The sequence below is a fragment of the Gymnoscopelus braueri genome (genome assembly GCF_963280865.1).
Source record: "Gymnoscopelus braueri genome assembly, chromosome: 2".
Taxonomy (NCBI): Eukaryota; Metazoa; Chordata; class Actinopteri; order Myctophiformes; family Myctophidae; genus Gymnoscopelus; species Gymnoscopelus braueri.
Genome location: NC_137604.1, coordinates 30817910 through 30841147, shown reverse-complemented (window position 1 = coordinate 30841147; position 23238 = coordinate 30817910). Strand labels below are relative to the sequence as shown.

Sequence of the window (23238 nt, the reverse complement as noted above, 5' to 3'; positions counted from 1 at the left end):
TAAAAGTCCAGAATTCAACATTTACTTGAGTAAAAGTACTAAAGTATTGGTATAAAAATGTACTTAAAGTACCAAAAGTAAAAGTATAAAAATGTTTGAAAATAGCAGATCTACAAGCTCAGAACGCGTGCATCGCAACACGTTGTGAGCTTGTAGATCTGCTATTTTCAAATAGCTTATAGGTATAAAATAGGGCTAAAGTGGTTAATGTATGTTTCATAATGATTTATATCTGCAAAGTAACTAGTAACTAAACATTTCAAATAATTGTTGTGGAGTACAAGTATAGACAATTGGAAATACTCCAGTAAAGTAAAAGTACCTCAAAATTGTACTTAAGTACAGTACTTGAGTAAATGTACTAGTTACTTACACCACTGCACGTCAGTGAAGAAAAAACGCTGGGAACATCCCTAAGTGGCTTTGCAGGGAAACAAGCCCAAAGTCGCTTATAATAAGCAGACCTGGCAACGCTGGCACGCTAAAAGTCAAATTAGCACATGAATGGCCAGTCGGCTGACAGACTTAAATGGTAACTTTTGCCAACCGAATACCAGTCTGTTGCAGTCTGGAGTAGTCTGCAATAGTCTGGACGAGTCTGTTTGGTGCGGAGTTGCCTTATCCTGTATTATATGCCCACGCTAGACACGAGCAGTTTGTACAACTTGTATAGTAAACAAATTAGAGGACAGATGACGAAGGATTTGAAGTGCAGGGGTGGAAAAGAGCCAATGCTTTTTATTTTGAAGTCACCACAGAGACAGAGAGAGAGAGAGAGAGAGAGAGAGAGAGAGAAATTACTACTGTACATTGTAAACTACCGAGTTAATTTAACTGAGAACTACAAATGTAACCAAATTACACTCCGTAAAGTTTCATTTGGTTACATTTGTACTCTCTCTGAGTTACGAAATGATAGGATAACACTGAGTATTTTACTGTGTACTCCCATGGCCATGTACATGAAGCCTAATTTATACTCCGTTCAAGCTCCCAACGCATTGGAAGCTTTAGGTCTGCTCTTTTCGGTGTGCGACACCGTCATGCGACGAAGAATGAGTCGGGCTCAAGACTTCCCATTATATTAAGTCTCTGAGGCAGCAAAAGTTTACTTTAAAACATTTAATAGTGCACTGTGATTAAACTGTACAGAAATAATATTAATAAAAAAGATAAAACCTTTGTTCATTTCTGTAACATAAAGCTTAACATTTACAATAAAATAACATGGTATGATACAACACAAACATATCTGAGGTATAAATATATGGGTTTTAAATTAACTGTCATTGTCATGCGTTATTCTTATTTGGCAGGAATACAGTTAATGTACAAACACGTTTATGATATGAACAATGGCTTAGTGAATTAATTATAGAACAACATAAAATAAATGTGAGCTCTCAGATTGAAACGTGAGTAATATGACTTAAGAGCAACTTTGTTATGAGGTCTTAAAAGTCTTACTTCATTTAAACACTGACAAGACAGTACAGATAAAGAAGCTTGCACGTAGATTATGTATTTCCTTCTTTTAAACCACACAGAAACATTCTCTCAGCCCTCATTGCCTCTTCTTTACAGTAAAACCTGTAAAATCCCCACCTTTATAAAAGGACATTCTCTGTTCTTTTTACTTCTCACGTTCGCTCTCAATGGGTAATTCAGCGGTTTCCGCTGCAAGTCAGAACAGAACAAATTCTGTCTGTTCTCACGGGATTGTGGAGGTCGTTTACATTTTATTCCCATTATTTATTCATTTTTTGTGTGATGTTTGGCCCACAAACCAAAGCATCCGAGGAAAAGGTTTGTCTGTGCCCTTATCAGCACTGACACTGACTTAGTAGTTTGGTTTGGATAGACTGCTTCTTTAAACATTTCTTTTGGCTTTTTTCTAAATTTGGTCCATCATAAAGCTTGGTCTTAATTAAAAGTTGGCTTGCGTTATTGTTTTAAGGTATGCAACACTTCCTCTCTGTGCCTCAGTATAGTTTTCTTAGTGTTATGCTTATGCGTCATCATCAGTACACATTATTTTTGCAAAGCTGTGACAGGACTAAATCCAGGTATCTAGAATGCCTCACATCATAACATGAAATGTAACAAGCTTCAAGAAAACACATCCTTGCTTTATATCACGTAGCAATATCAAGCTTACAAAATACTGATTAACACTGAATTCTCATGAAAATACTCTTAATAAGGGAATGAAGAAGAAATCCGTTTTTGGATGTTTGTTGTATGTAAGCCATCTGTACATGATTTCCTATTGGTGAGCCAGCCACCACAATCGATCTGTCCCTGGCCACTGGGACACTAAAACCCTCTGTTTCGTCTAGCCACCTGTCATCTCCCAACATCCTGTTTACACTTGAACCACTTCCAACCTGGCATCCCTATTGTGGGCATTATATGATTTTCACAATTTTTCAAAAACAGTCAATCTATTAAGCGAGCTTGTATAGATTGGCTATTGTTGAAAAGCCAAATTATAAATCAGGGCATAAGTGGTTAAAACTCACACTGTAATATTGCCAGCACATTCATTCATTCATTCCGCTATTCACCAGTGGATTCATCCACCGAATGATAATATACTGTCTTTTCATTGCTCTGCCTACAATCTATGTTTTGCTGTAACAGAAAAAGGAACATATGCAACACAAAACATATGCACAAGAAACACTATTGTGAATAGTTTCAGAATACTATATGTACACACTCTGTTTGCAGCTGGACACCTGGAAACCAGTGCGCATACATACTTATATATCAACCACATTTTTTGACTTGTCACATATGTGCTTACATGAGCACATAGACACAGTACATACACATACACATACACATTACACATACATACACACACATTGAATCCCCTTGCTTCTCAGAAGCAATAGCATCCTCTGGATATGGTTGAACAAAAGTGACATCACAACCTTTGCCAATGCGTGCACACTTGACCGTTTCCATGTAGCATCTTTCTTCTGACTCTTAACTTGGGAGGGGAAATGACAATGTCACATCTTTGTGGCACAATCAGAGCATCCGAGATCCAGGATTTGTCCTTTTACTTTAGTATTTATAGAGAGTTTTAGATTTGATCACAATATAATACGTCGCTCAATGTCCACAATGGGGTTCAAAGTGTAGTCCAACAGGCCAGGGATCAAAGAAGTTGTTCTGTGATTTATTTTTGTCACCCAAACTGCACTTTGGTCCTTTACTTCTCCATCGACACTGTGAAGGAGTCGCGTATCCGCACCACCTCAGCAGCACACAAGTGACCATACAGCTTATTGTACCATTCTGGGAACCGACCCCTGAACAGACAGAAAGACACACAGACAAAGAGAGAGAGAGAGAGAGAGAGAGAGAGCATTAATGACTTGGTCAACACCAATGCATTATTTATGAATTATTATTATTATTTGTATTTGTCAATCCCTCCCCATTTTTCCTGCCAATTTAGTTGTTCTTTCAAGTCTACTTGAACTGTAGTCACTTGATGCTGCTGACTACTACTGTTTGGTTTGTTACAACACTTCTTTTCACCAGATAGTGAGGAGTTTCACCAGTAGGACGTAACGCATGTGGAGGAACACTCTATTCCTCCCACTTCAGCTCCCCACTGCAGGTGCCCTGACTAACCTGTAGGGGCAGCTAGTGCAGCGACAAGAGATCGCCTGGCCCAGAAAACAAGGCAATAATCCCTCCTGACGTTAACCCTCTCAAATCATCCACTAACCTGCAGTCGGTCCTGGAGATGTGCGTGAGGCGGGACTTGTTTGTGCCGCAGGGCTCGATGAAGTAGCGCGAGGTCAGGACATTGGCCCGCACGCCAAGCACCGGTGCCCCTGCATGCTCCACGGAGGTGCACACCAGCGCACACGCACCTTTCGGCAGGTCTGTGAGCCACGTCCTGGCGATGGAGAAAGCACACAGAGATGTTAGGTTGGGTAGAGAGAATGTGAGCGAGACGGTGATTTACAGTGAACAGAAGAATACACAGATAAATGTAACTCAGACGATAAGCTCAATTTACACTTAAAATCAAGCCTTAGTAGAAAGAAACCCCAGCATGAACCCCCTTTTCGTACCTGAGCACCACGTGGTCTCTGGTTGGGTGCGGGGCCATGGTGTTCCTGACGTACTGGTAGACCTCCGTCCTCTCGTCCAGGGTCTCCGCCACCCGGCTCTCCAGCAGGTCCTCGTCCCAGTGGGCCTGCTCCCGCAGCACCCGGGTCAGGACCTCTTCGGGACTCGCGGGCACCTCGACGGTCACCTTCCACAGCCGCAGTGGAGAGCCGTCGTTTACCTGGACACACAGATGGTGGGGGGTGAGGGTTAGGTGTCAGCCATCTGTTAACAGCTCATATACCACTATTGATTGTTTGGGTTTCAGGGTAGAGCAGTGGTTCTCAAAGTGGGGGTCCGGGGACCTCCAGCGGTCCTTGGGGGCGTTCCAGAGGGGTCCCCGGCAAAAAGTGTTAATACACCATCACAATAATTTGTGATTCTGGTGCGGTTCTGGTGCGGTTTTGGTTTCCCTTTAATATTATAATTATTAACACTAGTGGGCATGTTGTCAGGTCTTCATGGTATATACCAGTGTAGAGCTGGATTTTTCTAAAAAGTTCCCAGTGGATTTTCCAGCGTTCAGACGATAAAGACCCCTCTCTGCAGGCCTTGTGTGACTCAAAATGAAGGACATTTGACATGAATCCTTGCAAGGGGCCCCTTCACACTGGACACAGGAAGTGGGGGGCCTGGGATCAAGGTGGTACTGTGCTCTGTGTGTGTGTGTGTGTGTGTGTGTGTGTGTGCGTGTGCGTGTGCGTGTGCGTGTGCGTGTGTGTGTGTGTGTGTGTGACTGCGCGTGACAAGCTGATGTCATTCTGGGACAGCGGCCAGTTTGCTGGGTTGGGAATGAGGAGCCCAGGGCCAGTTTCACACGGACGCGTTTCTACACAGGAAATACGAACTGCTGCTTTTCCATTAGATATTCAGGGAAAGAAGTGTGTGAGGGAGAGAGAGAGAGAGAGAGAGAGAGAGAGAGAGAGAGAGAGAGAGAGAGAGAGACGAATGGAAAGAGAAATGGTGACACTTTTCTATACACACTAATGACAGAATGAGAGATGACTCTGATCTTTTAGAAATACCATTATTATTGGTCATCGTCATCTCCTAAGTCTGCTGATAGGAAACACATTGAGAGGAGGATAACAAGAGAACTGTGTGCGTGCGTGTGAAAAAGATGGTTGAGCCATCTTACCTTCCTATACGCCAGCTCAGCATGCTCGGGGGTGGAGCAGCTATCGTAACCCTTGAACTTGTCTTTGGACTCCTTGAGGAGGGCGTCCAGGCTGTCTCTCAGGTAGCTCCTGTAGCCTCCAGGCCCGGCCTCCTCTCCCCCCAGCTCCTCCAGCCGCAGGGGGAGCAGAGCCTGCTCCACATAGGAGTTCCTGCAACGGCTCATCTCCTCTGGGATCTGGACGGGAGGTTGGAAAAAAAACACAGGACGATTACTCAAACTGTAACAACAACTTGAACCCTAGCATGTCATAATGGGTGAACCTTCGGTTTCAGTTTGACGAAAATTGCTCAAACCAAATGATCCGGGCTGCAATAAACAGCGATAATCTATTACAATCTCCAATGGCTCTATTCCTTTCAGAGGCATCTCTATCCTGATTAGATTAATAAGGTATTAAGCCATGGGAAATGGAAAATTAATTTAAACTCAGACAGCATAATGGGCTGCTGAAAATGGAAGCACGACACATCCTGTTTTCTTCCCTGCCTTTTGTTATTATTAACCTCATATGCTTTCTCTCTCTCCCCTTTTCTATCTCTCTCTCTCTATCCCTCTGTCAGCATTAATTGAGTTTGCAAAGCATTGTCTAATATTAGGCGTAACAGAGAGCCTATCAGCGCGCTTGATTCGATCAGAAGTAGAATAAAAGCTCATCTTCCATTTTTGCCCATCATCAGGCAAATAGAAATCAAATTACAAGAACATAATTAGCAGCTAATGCAATTTTATTGTTATTTACATTGATCCCGGGGCATGTGGTACTATTACACAAAGCTTGCTCAGAACCTATTCAGAGCCAAATGGTGCTGACATTTGAATTGTAAAGGTCTATCTTCATGTCCCTTTGCTCTCTTTATATACGGAACATGCATTTTCTGAAGCTTTGTGGCACTAAGCTTGGGTGGTGGGTGGGGGGGGTTCTCTTATGTGACTGCCCTTCCCACCATGGGACTTGAGCGTTGTGAAAGGTAAGGAGAGCAGAGCCAGGTCAAGTACCGTACAACTAGGGTATGTGTACACAGGGAACGATAATAAGCAGATTTACCTTACGTAACCACAACATTCCTTTGGGCAAGTGACGACTGTGAGTGTGAACTGATGTTTCGTAACCAGGGGAACAGACTAGAGTGTGTTTACAGGACAAACACTGAGACACAAAGATGTCTGACCGTGAGATGGAACAGATAGACACGGGGTGATGTTCAAGTCCTCTGTCTAGAACAAACCTTAAGCGGTAAGTTGACGTGCAGATCCCAATCATTACATGCACTTTCAACCTGGTGTCTTTATTCTGGGCATGTCATAATTGTCTAATAAACACCATTGTACGATGGAGTATAAAATAGGGCGCAAGTGCTGAAGAACCACCTGATGTAGCTTATATGTAAAGGTGAGGTACAGCCTCATTTAGGTGTGTGTACTGACCTTGAAGAGTTTCCTGCACTCCTGGATCATGTGTGTCAGGCCATGGGTGGCAGCCAGGTTCTCGTTCAGGTCCCTCTGGTCGGGCTTTCCCAGTGTCTGCTTCCTGTTCATCACCCTTTGACCCAGGAACAGAAACAGAGGAAGTTAGCAACATCATCCATCATCCAGATAGGTGGTAGAGGAAGGAAGTGGATAAAGAGAGAGAGAGAGAGAGAGAGTGTTGTAGATTCTATTCTATTCTAGCGCGACACCATCGTACGATGAAGTACTATAAAGTCAGTGGTTAAAAGGAACTTAACCAGTACGCACTTGATGAACCCTGTTGTGCCTAATTTATAATTATATAATGTATATTTCTTAATCAGGTAGAAATGTTTACCTTTTTAAATATTTATTTTCACAGTGTTTACATAACCTCTCTGCTTCCCCTGACCTCCTACTTCTCTTAAGGTTGGTCCTTATCACTCCCTCTTCTCTCTCTACCTACAGCATCCTGCTCATTTTGTTTTTTTTATCTCTAGCGTGACCTTTTTCCTGTTTTGAGAACGTGTGGCAAAGCCGTTGCTGCGATCACAATGCTCATGTTGATAGACAAAATAAAGCAATTGGGTTGATTAAGGTGAAACAGCCACAAAAGAATGTAGCACGCATGCCCACGCTCACACTCACACACACACACACACACACACACACACACACACACACACACACACACACACACACGTATTACTATACTTGTGAGGACATCAACATTTTAGGACAGTAATTGTAGATAGACTATTTTCAGTGCCCAACTAAGAATAAATCAGTCATAACCCTAACCCAAACCCCCAACCTGTAAGCTCCCCAAATCTTTTTTTTAGGGGGCATTTGGCCCTCACAGGTATAGTAACTACGTAAGTAAGTACAGTACACACACACACACACCTCGGGGAGGAGCTCTCCTTGCGGCGCAGGGTGTTGAGGTGGAAGAGGGAGGGGGCCAGGCAGACGGCCAGGTTGGTGGGGGTCATCTGGTTCTCAGCCACGCTGGCTGTCACGTCGCTCAGCAGACACAACAGCGTGCGCAGCGCCTCGCGGTTCTCATCGGGTAACAGCAGCACGGCGGAGCGCGCAGCCTGCAGACGCAGCTCCTTGGGCATGTCTGCAGAGGAGAGGAGGAAGAAGAAGGGAGGAGGGAGGGTGGCGGGTTATTATTCAGACAGAAGAGTAAACCCAGAATAATGAGACGGAATACGTCTCTGGTGAGCTCATGGGTCTTTACCCTCCATCCATCTGCTAGATAAGATGCACCAAGCAAATGGAAAGTGAAAATGACCCAAGTTGGGGTCGGTCGCGGGTCCAACATTATGGGTCGTAAGTAAATATCCCCTTATTTTTTGTTTCCTACATTTTCTTTTTCATTATTATTATTTCAAAAGATTTTCAAATTTTCATAAAAATAAATAAATACAATCAAATCAAATTATTATTTTTTAAAGAATTTCATGAATGCATTTAAAAAATAAATGAAAGAAATTCCATAAATTAAAAAAGAAAAGTGAAAAAGTAGTGAAAATAGCAATTTACAACGCAACGCGTTGTAAGCTTGTAAATCGTCTAATTTCAATAGTTTGGGTCCTGGGGGAACATCAAATTTCTCTTTTGGGTCTTGAGTTAAATGTTTGGGAACCACTAACTGGTCTATGCTAATACCCAACCATGAACTACGATGGGGCGAGCGTCATGTCAAGTGGCAGTTATGTAAGTGCATACGTGTTTGTGTGTACGTGCTTGTGAGTACGTGCTTGTACTACGTGCGTCCAGCTACCTTTTCTTTCCATCTTGTGTGCGAGTGTGTACTTATGATTATGCATTCTGCTATCTCAGTGATATATAAAAAGTCTATTTGTAACCCTGTTGCCAATAGTGACTCAAGGACAGATGAGCTAACACGGTAGTCGTCTGGATTTATGGTGCCATCTATACCACATCATTTCACAGGTATTTCCTGCACTCGTCTTGTTTGTTTTCCTCCCCAGTTTCACAATCACTCATTACCCCCGCAGGCAAGCATCTGCAGTTCCAAGACAATGCCAATGTGTGTGTTCCTCCACTTTCCTAAACCTTATCTAATCCTGACATCTTAGGTGTGTTGTTGAGTGTGTGAGGTAAAGCAATGGATTTATGACTGAATGGGACTGTATATACAACATTTTGTGTTTATACATAGACAAGTACTTAAAAGTGTGTGGGGTGTGTGTGTGTGTGTGTGTGTGTGTGTGTGTGTGTGTGTGTGTGTGTGTGTGTGTGTGTGCGTGTGTGTCCTTACATTGGTAGATCTGAAGGAAAGTCTCAGACAGTTTGCTTGTGAGCAGGGGCTCTGGTAGGTCCCTGAAATACTGCTTCAGCATGTCTGCAACGTCGTAAGCCGATTGGCCCTCGTAGTTGACTCCGCCTCCATCGGCACCGCACGCCTCGTTCATCTGGCGGAGAGCTTGAATACGAGACTTCACCCCTGACTTCCTGAAGAGACCCACCTGAACGAGGGGAGGGAGGGAGACTATTACATCATGCACATAATGCATGGAAACTTGGAATCATCCTTGAGCTAAAACTCCCTCATAACCATGAAGAACCGTAATCGATTTCGTCTTCCGGGAATATCTTTTTGGATTCTATGTACTCAAAGCACGCACGCACACAAACACACACATACACGCATACACATGTGTGCACACGCAAACGCGGAAGCTCATCTTTTAAAGCTGTGGGCTTTCACTTGGTTGTAGAGGAATGTTGTTCTGGACTTATCCCTATAAATCCAGAGCTTTAAGTCAATACAGTTACATCACAACACAGATCCCCGTTGGCTGTATTTACACGACGATCCCACGACACCCAGCAGATATTTCTGCTGTGGAGGACTTCATCAGTGGCCTTTTATGGCTGTTACAAAATGGCAGTGTTCAGGCGTAAGGGGAGAGAGGGCCTTTGGCTTGACCAGACAGAATAGTTTCCATGAGCTTTCACCACTTCCAAACAGAGGCTCCTTGTCCAGCTGTGGAGAGAGAGAGAGCCTTCTCTCTTTCTCTCTAATATTCTGACGTACACTAATAGCTATTTATGCCCATTTCTCTCTCTTTTTCTTTTGAGGTTTGGTAGGTTCATTCTTTTTCATTGGATCTGTCTTAATTTCTATATATGCACACATACACAGTCACACGCACGCACGCACGCACGCACGCACGCGCGCACGCACGCACGCACACGCGCACACACACACACACACACACACACACACACACACACACACACACACACACACACACACACACACACACACACACACATACACACACACACACACACACACACACACACACACACACACACACACACACACACACACACACACACACCCCTTGGCACTGTCTCTTTGTATTAAACAGACTGACACAGGTGACTAAACAGCTGGAAATTCTGACTCTCCACAGGCCTGCTCTTGCACGTGCGCGCGCGCGTGTGTTTGTGTGTGTGTGTGTGAAAGAGAGAGAGAGACACAGAGACAGAGACAGTGAGAGAGAGAGAGATCTGTCCTCTGATTTACACAGCATGTGTGCCCTCAGTCAACACACTAAATTGAGTGTGTCCGTGCACACATTATGTGTGTTAGACTAGAGGGCAACAGAATGGAAGAGATAGAAAGAGAGAGAGAGAGAGAGAGAAGGACATGATCGTGTATACATGCACACAGTGTTTAAAGGGTGACGATGGCGCCTTTTTCTGTTTCATGGCCCCATCTTATGTAACAGAGCATGGTAAAAACAGGTGAATATTTGACTGGCTGTGAACGTCTTAAAATACAGATCTTACATAACCAAAGAACTTTTCCCAGCATGTGTAAAATGGAGGCTGTTACTTAGAGGAAGTTGTAAAGTGCAGTATGATGCTAACTGCCATGCCGTGAATAAGTATAGATGCATGTGTGTCAATAAGAGTGTGTGTATGTGTGTATTACCTGGTCTAAACATTGATTGCGTAAATAGCGCATTGCCTGTTGAATGCCCTGGGGGAGGGGCTGGCCTGTGCGCTGGACATTGACTTGTAGTGGCACACCGAATACATTCCTGTCTTTGTAGTCGCGCACCTTGATCCGCTTCATAAACTTTGGCACAGCCCTGCAAGACACACACACACACACACACATAGATTAAATGTGCTGTACTGAAGTAATGCTATTCACACAACATTCTGTACATAATTAAACATTTTCCAAACCGACGCGTACAGGAACACACATGCCTTAGTCAATAGGTTTGCCCTGCATACATAAGAACTGTATGTTGTTATGCAACTGTGGCTGTGCTGGAAAATGATCTGCCTGATGCTAAAGTAAAGGAACAGCTTTTTGTTGCCAGAGAGACCTCGGACAAGACGGCATACATCTTACATATAACATAAAAGATTTCATTTCATTTCTGGTTCATTATTTTCTCCTGTAGTTCAAACCCAAATAAACACAAAAAATACAGCTTGGGTCATTGTTAAGTAAATATGATACGGACTGAGTGGACTGATTGAGTTGAGCCTCATGACTGCAAAATGTACAATTCATATGCAGGCTGTTACGTAAGACACTTCCTGGGCGGCAGAAGCTTGACTCCAAGTTTATGAGAGGGGTGGATAAACAGAAGGCGACGACAATAGTGGAGGAGGGAGGGGGTGCACAGTAAAATCCGGAATGTTAATTTAACAGCTGTTTCGATAGGCCCTTAAGGTTCCATTTTTACACTTGCAGTTGAATTAGCACTCTGGATTTTGCTGTGTATATGCTGGGTATCAAAGAGAGGGCCACTGATGCACTCACTGTCTCAATACTCTGTGAGTGGCAGGTCCATAACTGCTAATCCGGGGCTACCTAGTTTTACTAGGGTGTGTATCTCTCCGCGTGGGTGTTAGGTGTGTTTAGGAGAGATACAATGTGCATTTCCATGGAACAAATGGAATGAAAAGGAGGGACATTACTAATCTCACACTGGGATCTTTCAATATGTGCAGGCCTCCAGCGGTAATAAACAAGTGGCCTCTGTCTTTCAGAGAGCTGTCGTGAGCCACAACCTATCATAAGACCGTCATAACTCCCTTTTCCAGCCCGAGGCTTGGGAAGAAGGAAAAATGTATAAATGCTTAATGCTTAAGCTTAATTTTGAAATGAAAGGAAAATAGCTGATCTACAAACTCACAATTTATCGTGACGCGTTGTGTGAGCTTGAACTAAGTATACATTTATAAAGACTTTTAAGGGAAATGCTGATTTCCTTTTCCTGACACTTCAATTTTCAATTGGTAAAAGAAAACAGGAAGGGAAGAGAGAAGAAGAGAACAGAGGAATGTGCAGGAGACGGAGAATGGGATTTGTAACACGCGGGTCCTAACACTGGAGAGAGGAATTAGGGGGATGTCGAGTGACATTGGGCAGTCGTGAGGGGCAATAATAGCATGAGGCCAGGCCTGTATTCAAGAGGAAGGGGGATAAAGTGGTGGTTGAGGGATAATTGTTGAGGGGAGATCTTTCCAACCGCCAGCTCTTGCTCTAACACCGTGCGTGTGAACGTCAGCTCTGATTGCCCTGTTGAGGAAAAGACAATGTACACCCTTTCCCAGCAATTATTGGCCTGGGAAAAGAATGTTGAAACCCAACTCCTCCAGGCACCCGTCAGTGCAATACAATGACCAGCAGATGAAGGAGATGGGAGACGTAGTGGGTTGGGGGGAAACACAGGGGAAAGTGGTGAATGTATGGTGGATTCTTTCTATGGCCAAGTTATTATGTCCATCTGTGTGTGTCCATCATCTCACCTAGTCACCGTTGCATAAGTGCATACATATACATATAATGCACTGGGAGCTTATGACTGACTTGGGCACAGTGCATTCTAACCAATCAGAATGATGTATGTGCCCTGTAGGTGGGGTGTTATTTTTGGTGCCATGGTATATGTACAGTATGTATTTATGTATGTACATGCCCTGTACATACTTTTGATTGTTGCGTCTGGTCTACTCACCAGCTGAAGCCATGTTTGTTGGTGGGAGTGTGCTTCTCCAACAGGGCGGTGAGCTGCAGTAAGGACAGCTTCTGGAGCAGGTTCATCTGCAGCACCGACTGGCAGCCAATCTGGAGCTGGGCCGAGGCCAGGCTGGGCCGATGCGAGCTCTGGAAGCTGGGCCAGCGGAGCTTTTGAGGCCTGTAGGGAAGATGATTAGAGGAACATTAACAACCCTATATACTTTGTTGACCGGGGTCCCCCATAGGCCTATCTTTGGCCCCCTCTTTTTTTCCCCCTCTACACCGGATCCCTTCACCGAAAGAAGCCGTCTACAAGCTCACAATGCGGTGCAACGCGTTGTGAGCTTGTAGATCTGTTAATTTTGTGGAATGTTCACACCAGAATAGGGACACGTGGGTTCACGTGGTTAACTGAAAAAATGCAAAAAGGTTCTTTCACTTGTTCTGTTCCCTACGTCAGCCATGGTCTAGTATGCACGCCCATATATCTACGTACACGGTCCCAGACAGAGGCCCCTGGTTGCCATGACCTGCCTGCGAGTCATGAGCAAAGCATTTTATTTTATTTGCACTAATTTCCTTCGCTTGAACACCTGAAGTAGAGCCATATAGCCCTCTTCCTAAGTGCTCAGTGATCATATTTGGGATTACAGGGATTTATGAATGTATCACTCAACAGCTTGTCAGGGTAAATTGAATTCCCCTTATCCCTCACCAATGGAATCCCGTCTGTGAATTCCTGAGAAAATGGCAACAGTCCCCATAGAGACCAAGGAGCATTCCAGACTAGAGTACTCCGTCCGTGCACAGGCAGATTATGTAAGGAGAGTGGTCTCAACGCGTCCCCCCGTTTATCGTTGTGTCTTTAAGTCTTTCAACGGAAAACTTCTCTTTGTCACTGCACTGGCATTTCTTTCACTTTCTTTCTACTGCACTCCGATTCGTCTTCCCTTTCCTTCCATGGCCCTTTGTCCCTGGGCCATTCAAGCTGTGAGGTACAGCCTGGCAAAGACTAGAGACTAAGAAGCATCAGGTAGTTTGGTAACACTGGCCATTTGGCAGTTTTCTCTCTCTCTCTATGGCTATTAACAATCAATCAAGTCAATCAAAAAGAGGGGGTTGTATTAGATTCCTACTGACCTGTTCGTGCGGGTTAGAGATGCTCCCACCCCGGAGTCTCGTCTCTCCCTCATCCCGTCGTCGCCCTCGCCCAGGGGGTTCCCCGTGCTGTCCTGATCGCTCCCGTTCTCCGTCTCCTCCAGTCTGTTCTGCAGCGGTGACGACGGACACGGGGAAGCCGAATCAAGCGCTGAATCCGAGTCGCATTCCTCCTCCTCTTCTTCCTCCTCGTCCTCTTCCTCCTCGTCCTCGCGGGCCACAGCTGCGGACCAGGCGTTGACGAAGCGCTGCATGCCGCTGACGTGCTGGAGCACCTGGTCCAGCTTGCGCTCTTCGTCCTCCTCCTCCACCTCTCTCTCGGCATGGGGCACGTTGTCGTAGAAACTGAGTCGGCTGTCGGCGGAGCCGACGGAGCAGCGGCGCTGTCGCCTGCTCTGGCGTCCCCTGAGGACCACAGAGTTCCCATTGTCATTCCCGTTGCGTGCACTCCCGTCCTGCAGGGCTTTGGGGAAGGTTCCGGGCTTGTGACCCTCTGGTAGGTAGAAGAAGATCACGCCGTCCTCTTCCTCCTCCTCCTCCTCCTCCTCCTCTTCGTCCTCTTCCGGGACTTGTCTGTTATCGTTTCGGTCGCCGTGGTTGTTCCTGCGGTTCTGCTCGTCCACTGTCGTCCTCCTGCCGGCCTGGCAGGGTGCCGGTGGGGCCGACTTGGGTTCAGGCGTTGCCGGTTGTTGGTTTGAGGCCTGCTGCTGGAGAGCGCCGGAGAACGGGTCGAAGCCCTCTAAGTACATCCCTCCTCTCTTGGTGGAGCCAGCGGCCGTGCTGTGGCTGCGGGCTCGGGTCACAGGGCTTGGCGTGCTCACGGTGCTGCCGCTACTGGCCTCGGACTGGCTGCTGCCGGTGCTGCCACTGCTGGTCTGGGTGGAGTACGACACGGAGCGGTTCCGGTTCAGCGTCATGGTTTGGGCCGGGTTCCGGTGGTTGAGGTTGTGGTCGAGGGCGATGCTGGAGATGTCCACGCAGTTTAGCCTTCGCAGTTTGTTGTCGTCCAGGCCCTCTTTGATGACGGGCCCGCTGATCTCCAGCTTGCCTCCGCTGATGGTCAGCTTCTTCTTCCTCTTTGTCGAGGTGCCACTCCACAGGTTCAGACTCTCCATCCTCTTGAGGAAGCTTTTCGCTCGTGAACGTGTGCTCTTGCCGCCATCGCCGTATCCTCGCTCCAAGCATGCGCCCCCCATTCCCGCTTTCACGTCGAAGGTGAACTGTCCGAGGGTCTCCAGAGGTGAAGGAGGCAGCCCGTCAGAGAAGGAATCCTCAATGACACATCCAGACCCACCAGTGCCTGAGGACGAACACATGCTGGCCACAGAGCTGGCACGGGTGGCACCAGTGGGCAGGGCCTGGGTTGCCAGGGCCCCGGCGTGATTCTTCTCTTCCTCCCTCCCGCCACTCCCACTGCTGTGGATGGAGCCCACCTCTGGCTGCTCACTCAGATCACTCAGCACGCTCTCCGAACTGTGGCCCTCGCGGAGGGTGAGCGTGCCCGTCGGAGAGACCTGGTCCTGGGGGAAGGAGGACTGGGAGGCCCCTGCCGGCAGGGAGGAGAAGACCTCCAGCTCCTCCATGCGGGACCAGCGCTTGCTGTCTCTTTGGAAGGTCCATCGACCACTGATGGCACAAGGTTCATCCTCATCTGAGTCCTCACTCTGTGAAACATTAGTGAGAGGAGGGTGTTGATAGGAGGAGAGGATAGGTGGGTAAGAGGAGGATGAAAAAAGAGAAGTGTGGAGAGCAATAGTTAGGAAACATCATGCACTTCAGTTTTCCATTGACTTTTTGCCATTCTTAACCATGATCCAGGAAACATTTTTTAGTTCTAGATTAGTTTTTTAAAATATTATATTCATCATCAAAAATGTCACAGTTTTCCACAAGTGATTTCTATTAAAACTTCTATTATAAGCTCTTGGTGGCAAAAATCCTGGCATTCATTAAAAGCATGAAGTCATTTGAGGTATGTGTGGTCTTGTGGTTGAGCATATGACTTTATGAATAGTCATCCTCAGTTGCCTCCTGACTGCTTGGACATTGCAAACACAGACAGTGAATAGTTAACCACATTAACCCTAGCATCCCTATTCTGGGCACGTCATTAATAGGCAAACATGTGTCAAAAATAGGCAAACTTAATCACTGAACAAAATGCATTTTGAAGTTTCAGCAAAGAGATTTGGCGTAGAGGGAAGAAGGAGGGGCCACGGATAGAGCCCTGTGGTACCCCAGTCAACAAAGTATGTAGGGTTTAAGTGGTTAAGTCACATATTCAGAAAGACCTCCCCCCCATTCTGGTTAATCTATCTCTCGCCCCAAAGGGAGTCCAGGAAATTCCATCCTGACCCCCAGAGTTCACTATGAAGTCGGGCAGGCTAGGGTCAACCCCCCTATAGTTTCTCTGTCTGTCTATCCCTTTATGTCTCTCTCTAACACACACACACACACACACGCACGCACGAACGCACCGACGCACGCACGCACAGGAACACAAACACACAGAGACCTGAGTGTGATACAGGGGTGCAACAACTTCAGTGTTCCCATAAGCTAATCTGCCTGTAGCTATGTTCATAAAAGATAAACATCTCTCTTTGACAACCACATATGCACTCGCACACACGCACGCTCGCATGCCCCCCCCCCACACACACACACTGAGCCGGGAACACAGGAAGCCAGAGAGCCGAGAAGTCGCTTCTTCACAGCTCCTAATAACGGTGGCGACCAAAGTCCATAAAACCAAACCACAGGCCACATTTTAACAGCCCCCCCCCCCCTCACCTCACCTCTCTGTGCCCCCACCTCAGTCTTTGATGTGATCCACTGGCTAAAACCCTGAAAACTCTCTCTTCTCTCTGAGTTATAAGTTATACGTTATAAGCATGATGAACATCATCCGTTTACAAAAAAACGGTACAAAAGAAAGAGATGTAACATAAGCCTGGTGCATACCTATCACTGCCCTCAGTGGTTAAAGTGGATTTCATTATCACACAAATTTAAGCTACATAACAAACTACGGGGAGTTCCCTGTGCAGATATAACTAGCAGATAGTTTATTTTCAGAAGTAGGTGATATGCAATTGCAAATGTTAAAATCCATCCTCAGTAGAAACTGATGTAAATGTGCGTTTGCCTGGTACCGGGCTTCCAAAGCAGGTAAAGCAATGTAATAAATATACAGAGGCTTAGGTTGTTCTTGACATTTTGAAATACACCATTGTGGCTTATTTGTCACTTGACATACTGTACATGCCAGAAATAAAGGGATATTCTGTTTGAAACGGGTGCACTCATCCTCAAACCATCTCTAGTGGGAACTTTGAACTGTGAACCTCAAAAGGACGACCGAGAACAGTTCAAAATAAGATATAGAAGATATACATTTACTGCAATAAAAACAAAAAAACAAAGACAAAACAGACAGAGAGAGAGAGTGGGACTAAAGAGAGGGAGAGGGTAAGAGATTTGAGAATCTGAAGACTTGGAGAGATCAATGCATTCCTAAGCTGACTAAGGGGGGGGGGTCGTGCCACAAAGAGAGCAAATACCCTCTTTGACTCCTCTACTCTTCTCTGTTGACTCCTGAAATGAAAGGTGACGCGGAGAGGGTGGCCTAATGAATACCGCTACACATGGAACAAGGATGATACTGTGTAGCACTTAAGGCTGTTAAGAGAGTTTTAGGAAAAACAAAAACAAGGTCACAGATTGTCACTGTATGTTAGTGTGTGGTGACAAAAAGTGGGTTAGTTGTGCTAACTGGGCTTGGAGAAATAGAAACGGATACCTTCCTGGAGGGATTTTCCATAGAAAATAGAAATGATGCTAAACTACCTTGTTGTTTTACTGCTTTAAGTGCAGTGGTGCACCATGAAAGCTGCGCAGTATATCCTTTTATGGTGAGCCAAACGTATGAGGAAGCGCTTGAGAGAGATGAGGAGCAGGTCTTGATAAGGGGAGGTCCTGGTCAATACAACCCCTTCATTTAGACATTAAAATACCCCCCCCGCCCCTTAGGGTCCTTGCAACACACTTGATATAGAAATAAATTCAGCAGGTGCCTTGTCATTATGCAGAGTTGAGAGAAGATGCAGCAGTATTCAGAAAGGCCAATTGTGGTTTGATGTAAAGAAGGGAGTTTTTGGAAAGGGGTGAAAGTGTGCATGCATGTGTGTGCTTGTGTGTCGGCGTGCACCTGTCTGTGCCAATATTCTGTATTCTTTAATCATGACCTGCTTTTTCGTCTGTGCACTAACCTTCACTTAAAGTAACGCACATTGCATTGCATTTCACTGTGTGAAAAAAGCCATATTAATACAGTTCAATTTTGATTTGATATTACTTACTCTCTTTCTTTGAGGCGATATCTCAAGTCTCATTAGTGCACACTTGTTGAGGGTGTTCAGTCTCCTGCGAACACAAACACACACATACACGCAAAAACGTTATAAAGTATTGCAAACTTCTCTCACCACTTCACAGGATATATGCTGCGATGTCAGACAGAAAGAGTCAGCGGAGGAAGAAAGACATGAAGAGATATGGGGTGTGGGGGGGGCATCCAGACTGACTAATGAGCTGCTGATAGACAGGCCACAGATCTCACTGGGAAACGGAGAAAAGAGAGGGAACAGAGAGAAAGAAATCTGCTGGACCGGTGACGAAAACTTAGGGAGGGGACGGAAAGCTTATCCCCTCAGCCACCTGGCGAGGGGCTGTAAGGGTGAAAGGGGGGGGGGGGGGGGGGGTCACTCCCTCTGGAGAGCTGTTAGAACAGATCATGTGACAACGGGGAGAGAGACGAGAAGGATAGGGAATTGAGGAGACGGGTGAAAACCTGGCAGGAGAATAGAGATTGAAGCGATAGCTTCCAGATGCATGGAGGGACACCTGCTGTGGTTTAGGGCTACAGAGCCAAAATCTGAGGATGGAGCCAACTCCATTAAAAAGCCATTAACCTCCTCCCCTTCGTATGGTAATTTATACAGCAGTGGCACGACACAGCACTGCAAGGTCAGTCCTCTCCAGCGCTCGGTCCAACCACTTCAATTACTCGTAATCGAAACTGCCAGACGACACTTTTTTGGAATTTAAAGTAATGAAGTGTCTCCAATATGGATTCACACATGGACCATAATATATCTCATTGCTGCAATTGTAGATGTGTTTTCTCTGTCCCTGAAATTTCGAATCAATAAAGCCGCGGATCTTTTTGCCTCCCTGTTGTGACAGAGGCAGAATAAAGTATCGTGAGAGGGATCATAGCGTGAGCAGGGGACATCAGGGATGAAACCAGATATGTTATCCACTGGGATAACACAAACGCTCCTAATGGCAGAGAGATTAAATACTCTCAGTCCTTGAGCGAAAGGAGTTGGGTGAAAAAATAAACAGGAGAGAGAGGGAGGTAAAGATGGAGAGAACCACTAAGAGAGTGAAAGGTAGAGAGGGCTCCAAGCTGCTTATCAGGGAACGCTTTCATCTCATCCGCAAGTTTTCCCGCCGCACGCCACCTTTTGAAGTTCCCTCTTCACGATTTCATTTGGGCAAAACAAGAGATAATACGGATGAAGAGAAAGAGAAAGACAGAGTGTAAATAAAACCACAGGAATGGAGCACAGAGTGGGACAGGGAAAGGCAACAGGGTAGAGTTGAGCAAGATCTTTTCAATTTCAAAGTCTCACCTGCAGAGAGCCTCGATCGCATCCCGGTCCAGGAAGTCATGGTCTCTAGTGACAGAGGCGATGTCAAGTGGAAACAGGGCATCTGAAAAAGAAGAGTGAAGGAGGGAGGGAAAAAATGGGAGAGAGACAGAGAGAGAGAGAGAGATTAGTAGGAGCATTACCTCGGTCACTAATTGGATCAATGTGCTCAGGTATTGTAATAGATTACAAACTCTACCCACCCACTCAGACAACTCCCAAATCCTGGTGTCCCACCCTCTCCCCCCCCTACACAGCCTTGATGAAAAGCCAAAAAAGGAAGCAGCATCTTAGCCGACCAAACAAACACAGCTGCAGCTTTCAGACCCGGGACGGCAGGGGGGATGAGGGGGGAGAGTGGCAGAGAGCAGGGGATTGACAGAAAAAATGACAATAGGTGCCCCAACGTTCCAAAGGAATGCCGATTCCTCTTTTTTGAGCCTCTCTTTCTGGTTCTTTCGTGTTTCTTAGCACAACTATCTTCACAAACCTACATTTTATGCAAGCTGTGGCCGTACAATTCCACAAGGAATTAAACGCTCGTAAGTCAAACCGATTCAGGGTGTAAAGATGGAGGAATAGATTCTGAGGTATTTGCTGGAATGTGTTGACCCAACCCTGATTGGGAATCCTGGATCCAAACCCTCAGGGGTAAAGGTGATAAGAAATCATGAGCCTTTAGCCTACTGTACTGGAAAAAAAAACCCTATCTGTCTGCTTATCTTTAGTGGGGCAATAGTTCTGACATCACAGACAATGGAGATTGTCCTATGGATACAAAGGAAGGAAAAATGAGTTGTACGCTGTCGGCATAAATTCCATGAAAGTAATGGGCCATCCATGAGTCAGCAACACGCAAAGCTGTCCGATCTGGTGTGACAGATTGCCGTTTGAAGTGTATCTGTTATGTGATCAATTATATTTCATATTCACTGGCTTTATCACCCGACTGTGCAGAAACATGCTGGACGTGCCGTTCTCTTGACAAATTGGATACCTGGCATGGCTCGGTGGCAGTGAGCAATGACACATTGACTAAGCTAGTTTGGTCTTGCCTTCGGCGTTCCTATAGTTGCATGAAATCTTTTGAAACAGTGACATGACATATCAACATTGCAGAATAAGTAATGGATAGATTTCAGTGAAAGGCAAAGCGTGGTCTTTAAACTACTGGGTGGCACATTTCAGAATGTAAACAATAAAACGTGAGGTTTTTTTTTCATCTTCATGTTAAATAGTTGGTCCCAGAAAACGGTTTAGCCCTGGGTTTATAGTCAGGGGCCGGGCTGTATCTGCTTGTACAAATACAGAGGCATTGATGGCGCAAAGCAAAAACACTTACTTCTAAAGAATGTTCTGTTGGAGAAGGGGGCTGTTTGTGTGTTTGCATGTCTTTGTGTGACTGTGTGTGTGATGGTTTGAGTGAGTGCATAGGGGTTCAAAAAAGCTTAATCGGAAGGATAAATATCATGGGGTGTAAATACACACTCATTCTGAGGAATGATAACAAGAAAGAAATGTAGTGTGTATTAGATTCCACCCTGTTAATGTGATACTGAGTTTGTTTACCTTCATAGAGCTGGGCGTATTGTGGAAACCCTGCTGCCCGGAGCCAAGTGCAAGCTTCTTTAGCTTCAATTTCTATAGGAGAGAAACACATAGATGGCATGTTATGGGCTGTAGTACACATAGCTTAAGACCAAGAGGAGACTTTATAAACAATTATTGTGTCATACACAGTACAGAAAACAAATATGTAAATTACATCAAACACATGGCAATACAAGTAGGACACACATATTTGTTAATATTGTCAAAATGGTGCAGAGAAATAATAGAATGGCCAGTCGCTTGTCAAATGTGAACCCCTTCAATTTATTAGCTATCTCACACTTGGTCATTCTCCTCTCATGTTTCTAAACCTAGGGCTCAATGCAATGCTCACACTAACTGTGTTAGCTCCCTCACAATTCAATCTACTTACATGTGTGCCACTAGTACATGCCATAGACATTCTCTTCACTCCTAACTTGAAAGAGACAAGCACTCACACATTCTGAAGAAACACCTACATTTCCACAACATTGTCAGACTAAATTCACCGTCAGTCTCTTTAAACAGAGGGTGCGACATTTGGACTTGTTCTGTTAAGTACTATCAGTTGCGTTCCACTGTGTGTCAAAGGAGACATTGGGGACATCTCCCAATTATCTGTGAAAGGCTTTAGATGACATTTGCCAAATGGTGTCCCACACCTCTGCGTCCTAAATTGCTCATGCCCTGCTGCTTGCATGGAACAGGCAGTGTGTCTTCTTTTACAAATACAAATGTAAATGCATACTAAGAAAATAATAGTACAGAAGGCCAGCTGGACAAAGGCAGGAAGAGAGATAGTAGCAGCATAAGCCATAAGTAGCCATGATGAGCAGTTGCTATTCAAAGTGCAAATGCACGTGCTGAAACAAACTTAATAGGTACTTCTAATGTCCTGGTTTCAAATTCTACAATCTTTACAATCACAGAGTACAATAGCTGCTAATGTCCCTTTCCCCTATAATAGGGGTGCTACGTTTGGCTGAGCATGATTGAGCTAATAGCAGCCATTGGTGAAGAGTGGTTTGCTTCATCTTCAGATCAGCAGCCTAGCAGTTCCAGCTCATTTCAGGGCTAAATTACACCCAGGAACTGCCTTTCTAAAGTCTAATTTAGGCTATACTTTGTTGTAAAATCGTGTCTGTCAGTCACTCACCTAAACTAACAAAATGTCAAGTTGAAAATAATTTATTTTCAGCGCATAACACAGAACAAAAGAGGCTTAACTCACAAGAAGATAATAAAACAAGAAATGCAGTTGTCAGAGAATCCGACCCATCCCTGTCTCGAGTCAAAGCCTACGGGGACACGTGTGACAGATATAAGAAACATCTGGATGCATTAGAAGGTAGACATTCAACTGGGAACTGAGATGGCCCATATGGAACACAGGGTAAAATATGAAGCTGTCAAACAGTCCTCCAGACAGAAAAAGCTGGACCAAAAAGGGCTGCCAAAAAGGGTCTCATCTCAGAAGAGTTGTATGTGGTGTAGACTCTAGTCTACACAGCATAAACAACATTTACATACCAACAACAAGCCTAGACTGCAGACACTGGCAACAAGGTGTGACATGATGACCAAAAGACAGGGTCTCCTCCCTGCACTTCCATGGGCAAAGAACTCTCACAGCCCCCCTGGTGACACCAACATGCACCCAGGTGTCAAATAACACTTTTAATGACCATGTTTCACGACTCTTTATGTGACAATAGAGCCTCATTTTCCCCTGCTGTGGATGCGAACTGCTACACGTCTTGAGATGCTGTATGTGTATTGGGCTGTATGTGGGCTAGGTATTTTTAGAGGGTAGTGAACCCAGTGAAACATACAAATGAAAGGGGTAATTATACCAACATTCTTGAAAGCAGGCAGTACGGAGGCTTAGAGCTTCCTCTGTGTGTATGCATGCGCATGTGTCTTGTGTGCATGTTTGCCAAATCCAAACTCATGTTTAAAGACAAACCACTCAAAAG

At 45.2% G+C, this 23238-nt stretch overlaps 1 protein-coding gene across 3 annotated transcripts in view; it reads right to left on the bottom strand.

The window, feature by feature from the left end:
* Positions 1-925: 925 nt before the first annotated feature.
* The window catches only part of dlc1 (DLC1 Rho GTPase activating protein), a 128123-nt gene continuing 105810 nt past the window's right edge, over positions 926-23238 (bottom strand). For all 3 annotated transcript variants that reach the window (XM_080417154.1, XM_080417155.1, XM_080417156.1), the window contains 13 exons: positions 21239-21310; positions 19652-19733; positions 18314-18377; positions 13935-15616; positions 12793-12972; positions 10743-10902; positions 9054-9261; positions 7670-7886; positions 6743-6857; positions 5276-5491; positions 4101-4318; positions 3749-3922; positions 926-3323 (listed from right to left, as the gene is read on the bottom strand). In XM_080417154.1, the coding sequence (XP_080273280.1) occupies positions 3224-3323; positions 3749-3922; positions 4101-4318; positions 5276-5491; positions 6743-6857; positions 7670-7886; positions 9054-9261; positions 10743-10902; positions 12793-12972; positions 13935-15616; positions 18314-18377; positions 19652-19733; positions 21239-21310 (3488 nt within the window). In that variant the 3' untranslated portion in view covers positions 926-3223. The remainder of the gene's footprint in view (positions 3324-3748; positions 3923-4100; positions 4319-5275; positions 5492-6742; positions 6858-7669; positions 7887-9053; positions 9262-10742; positions 10903-12792; positions 12973-13934; positions 15617-18313; positions 18378-19651; positions 19734-21238; positions 21311-23238) is intronic.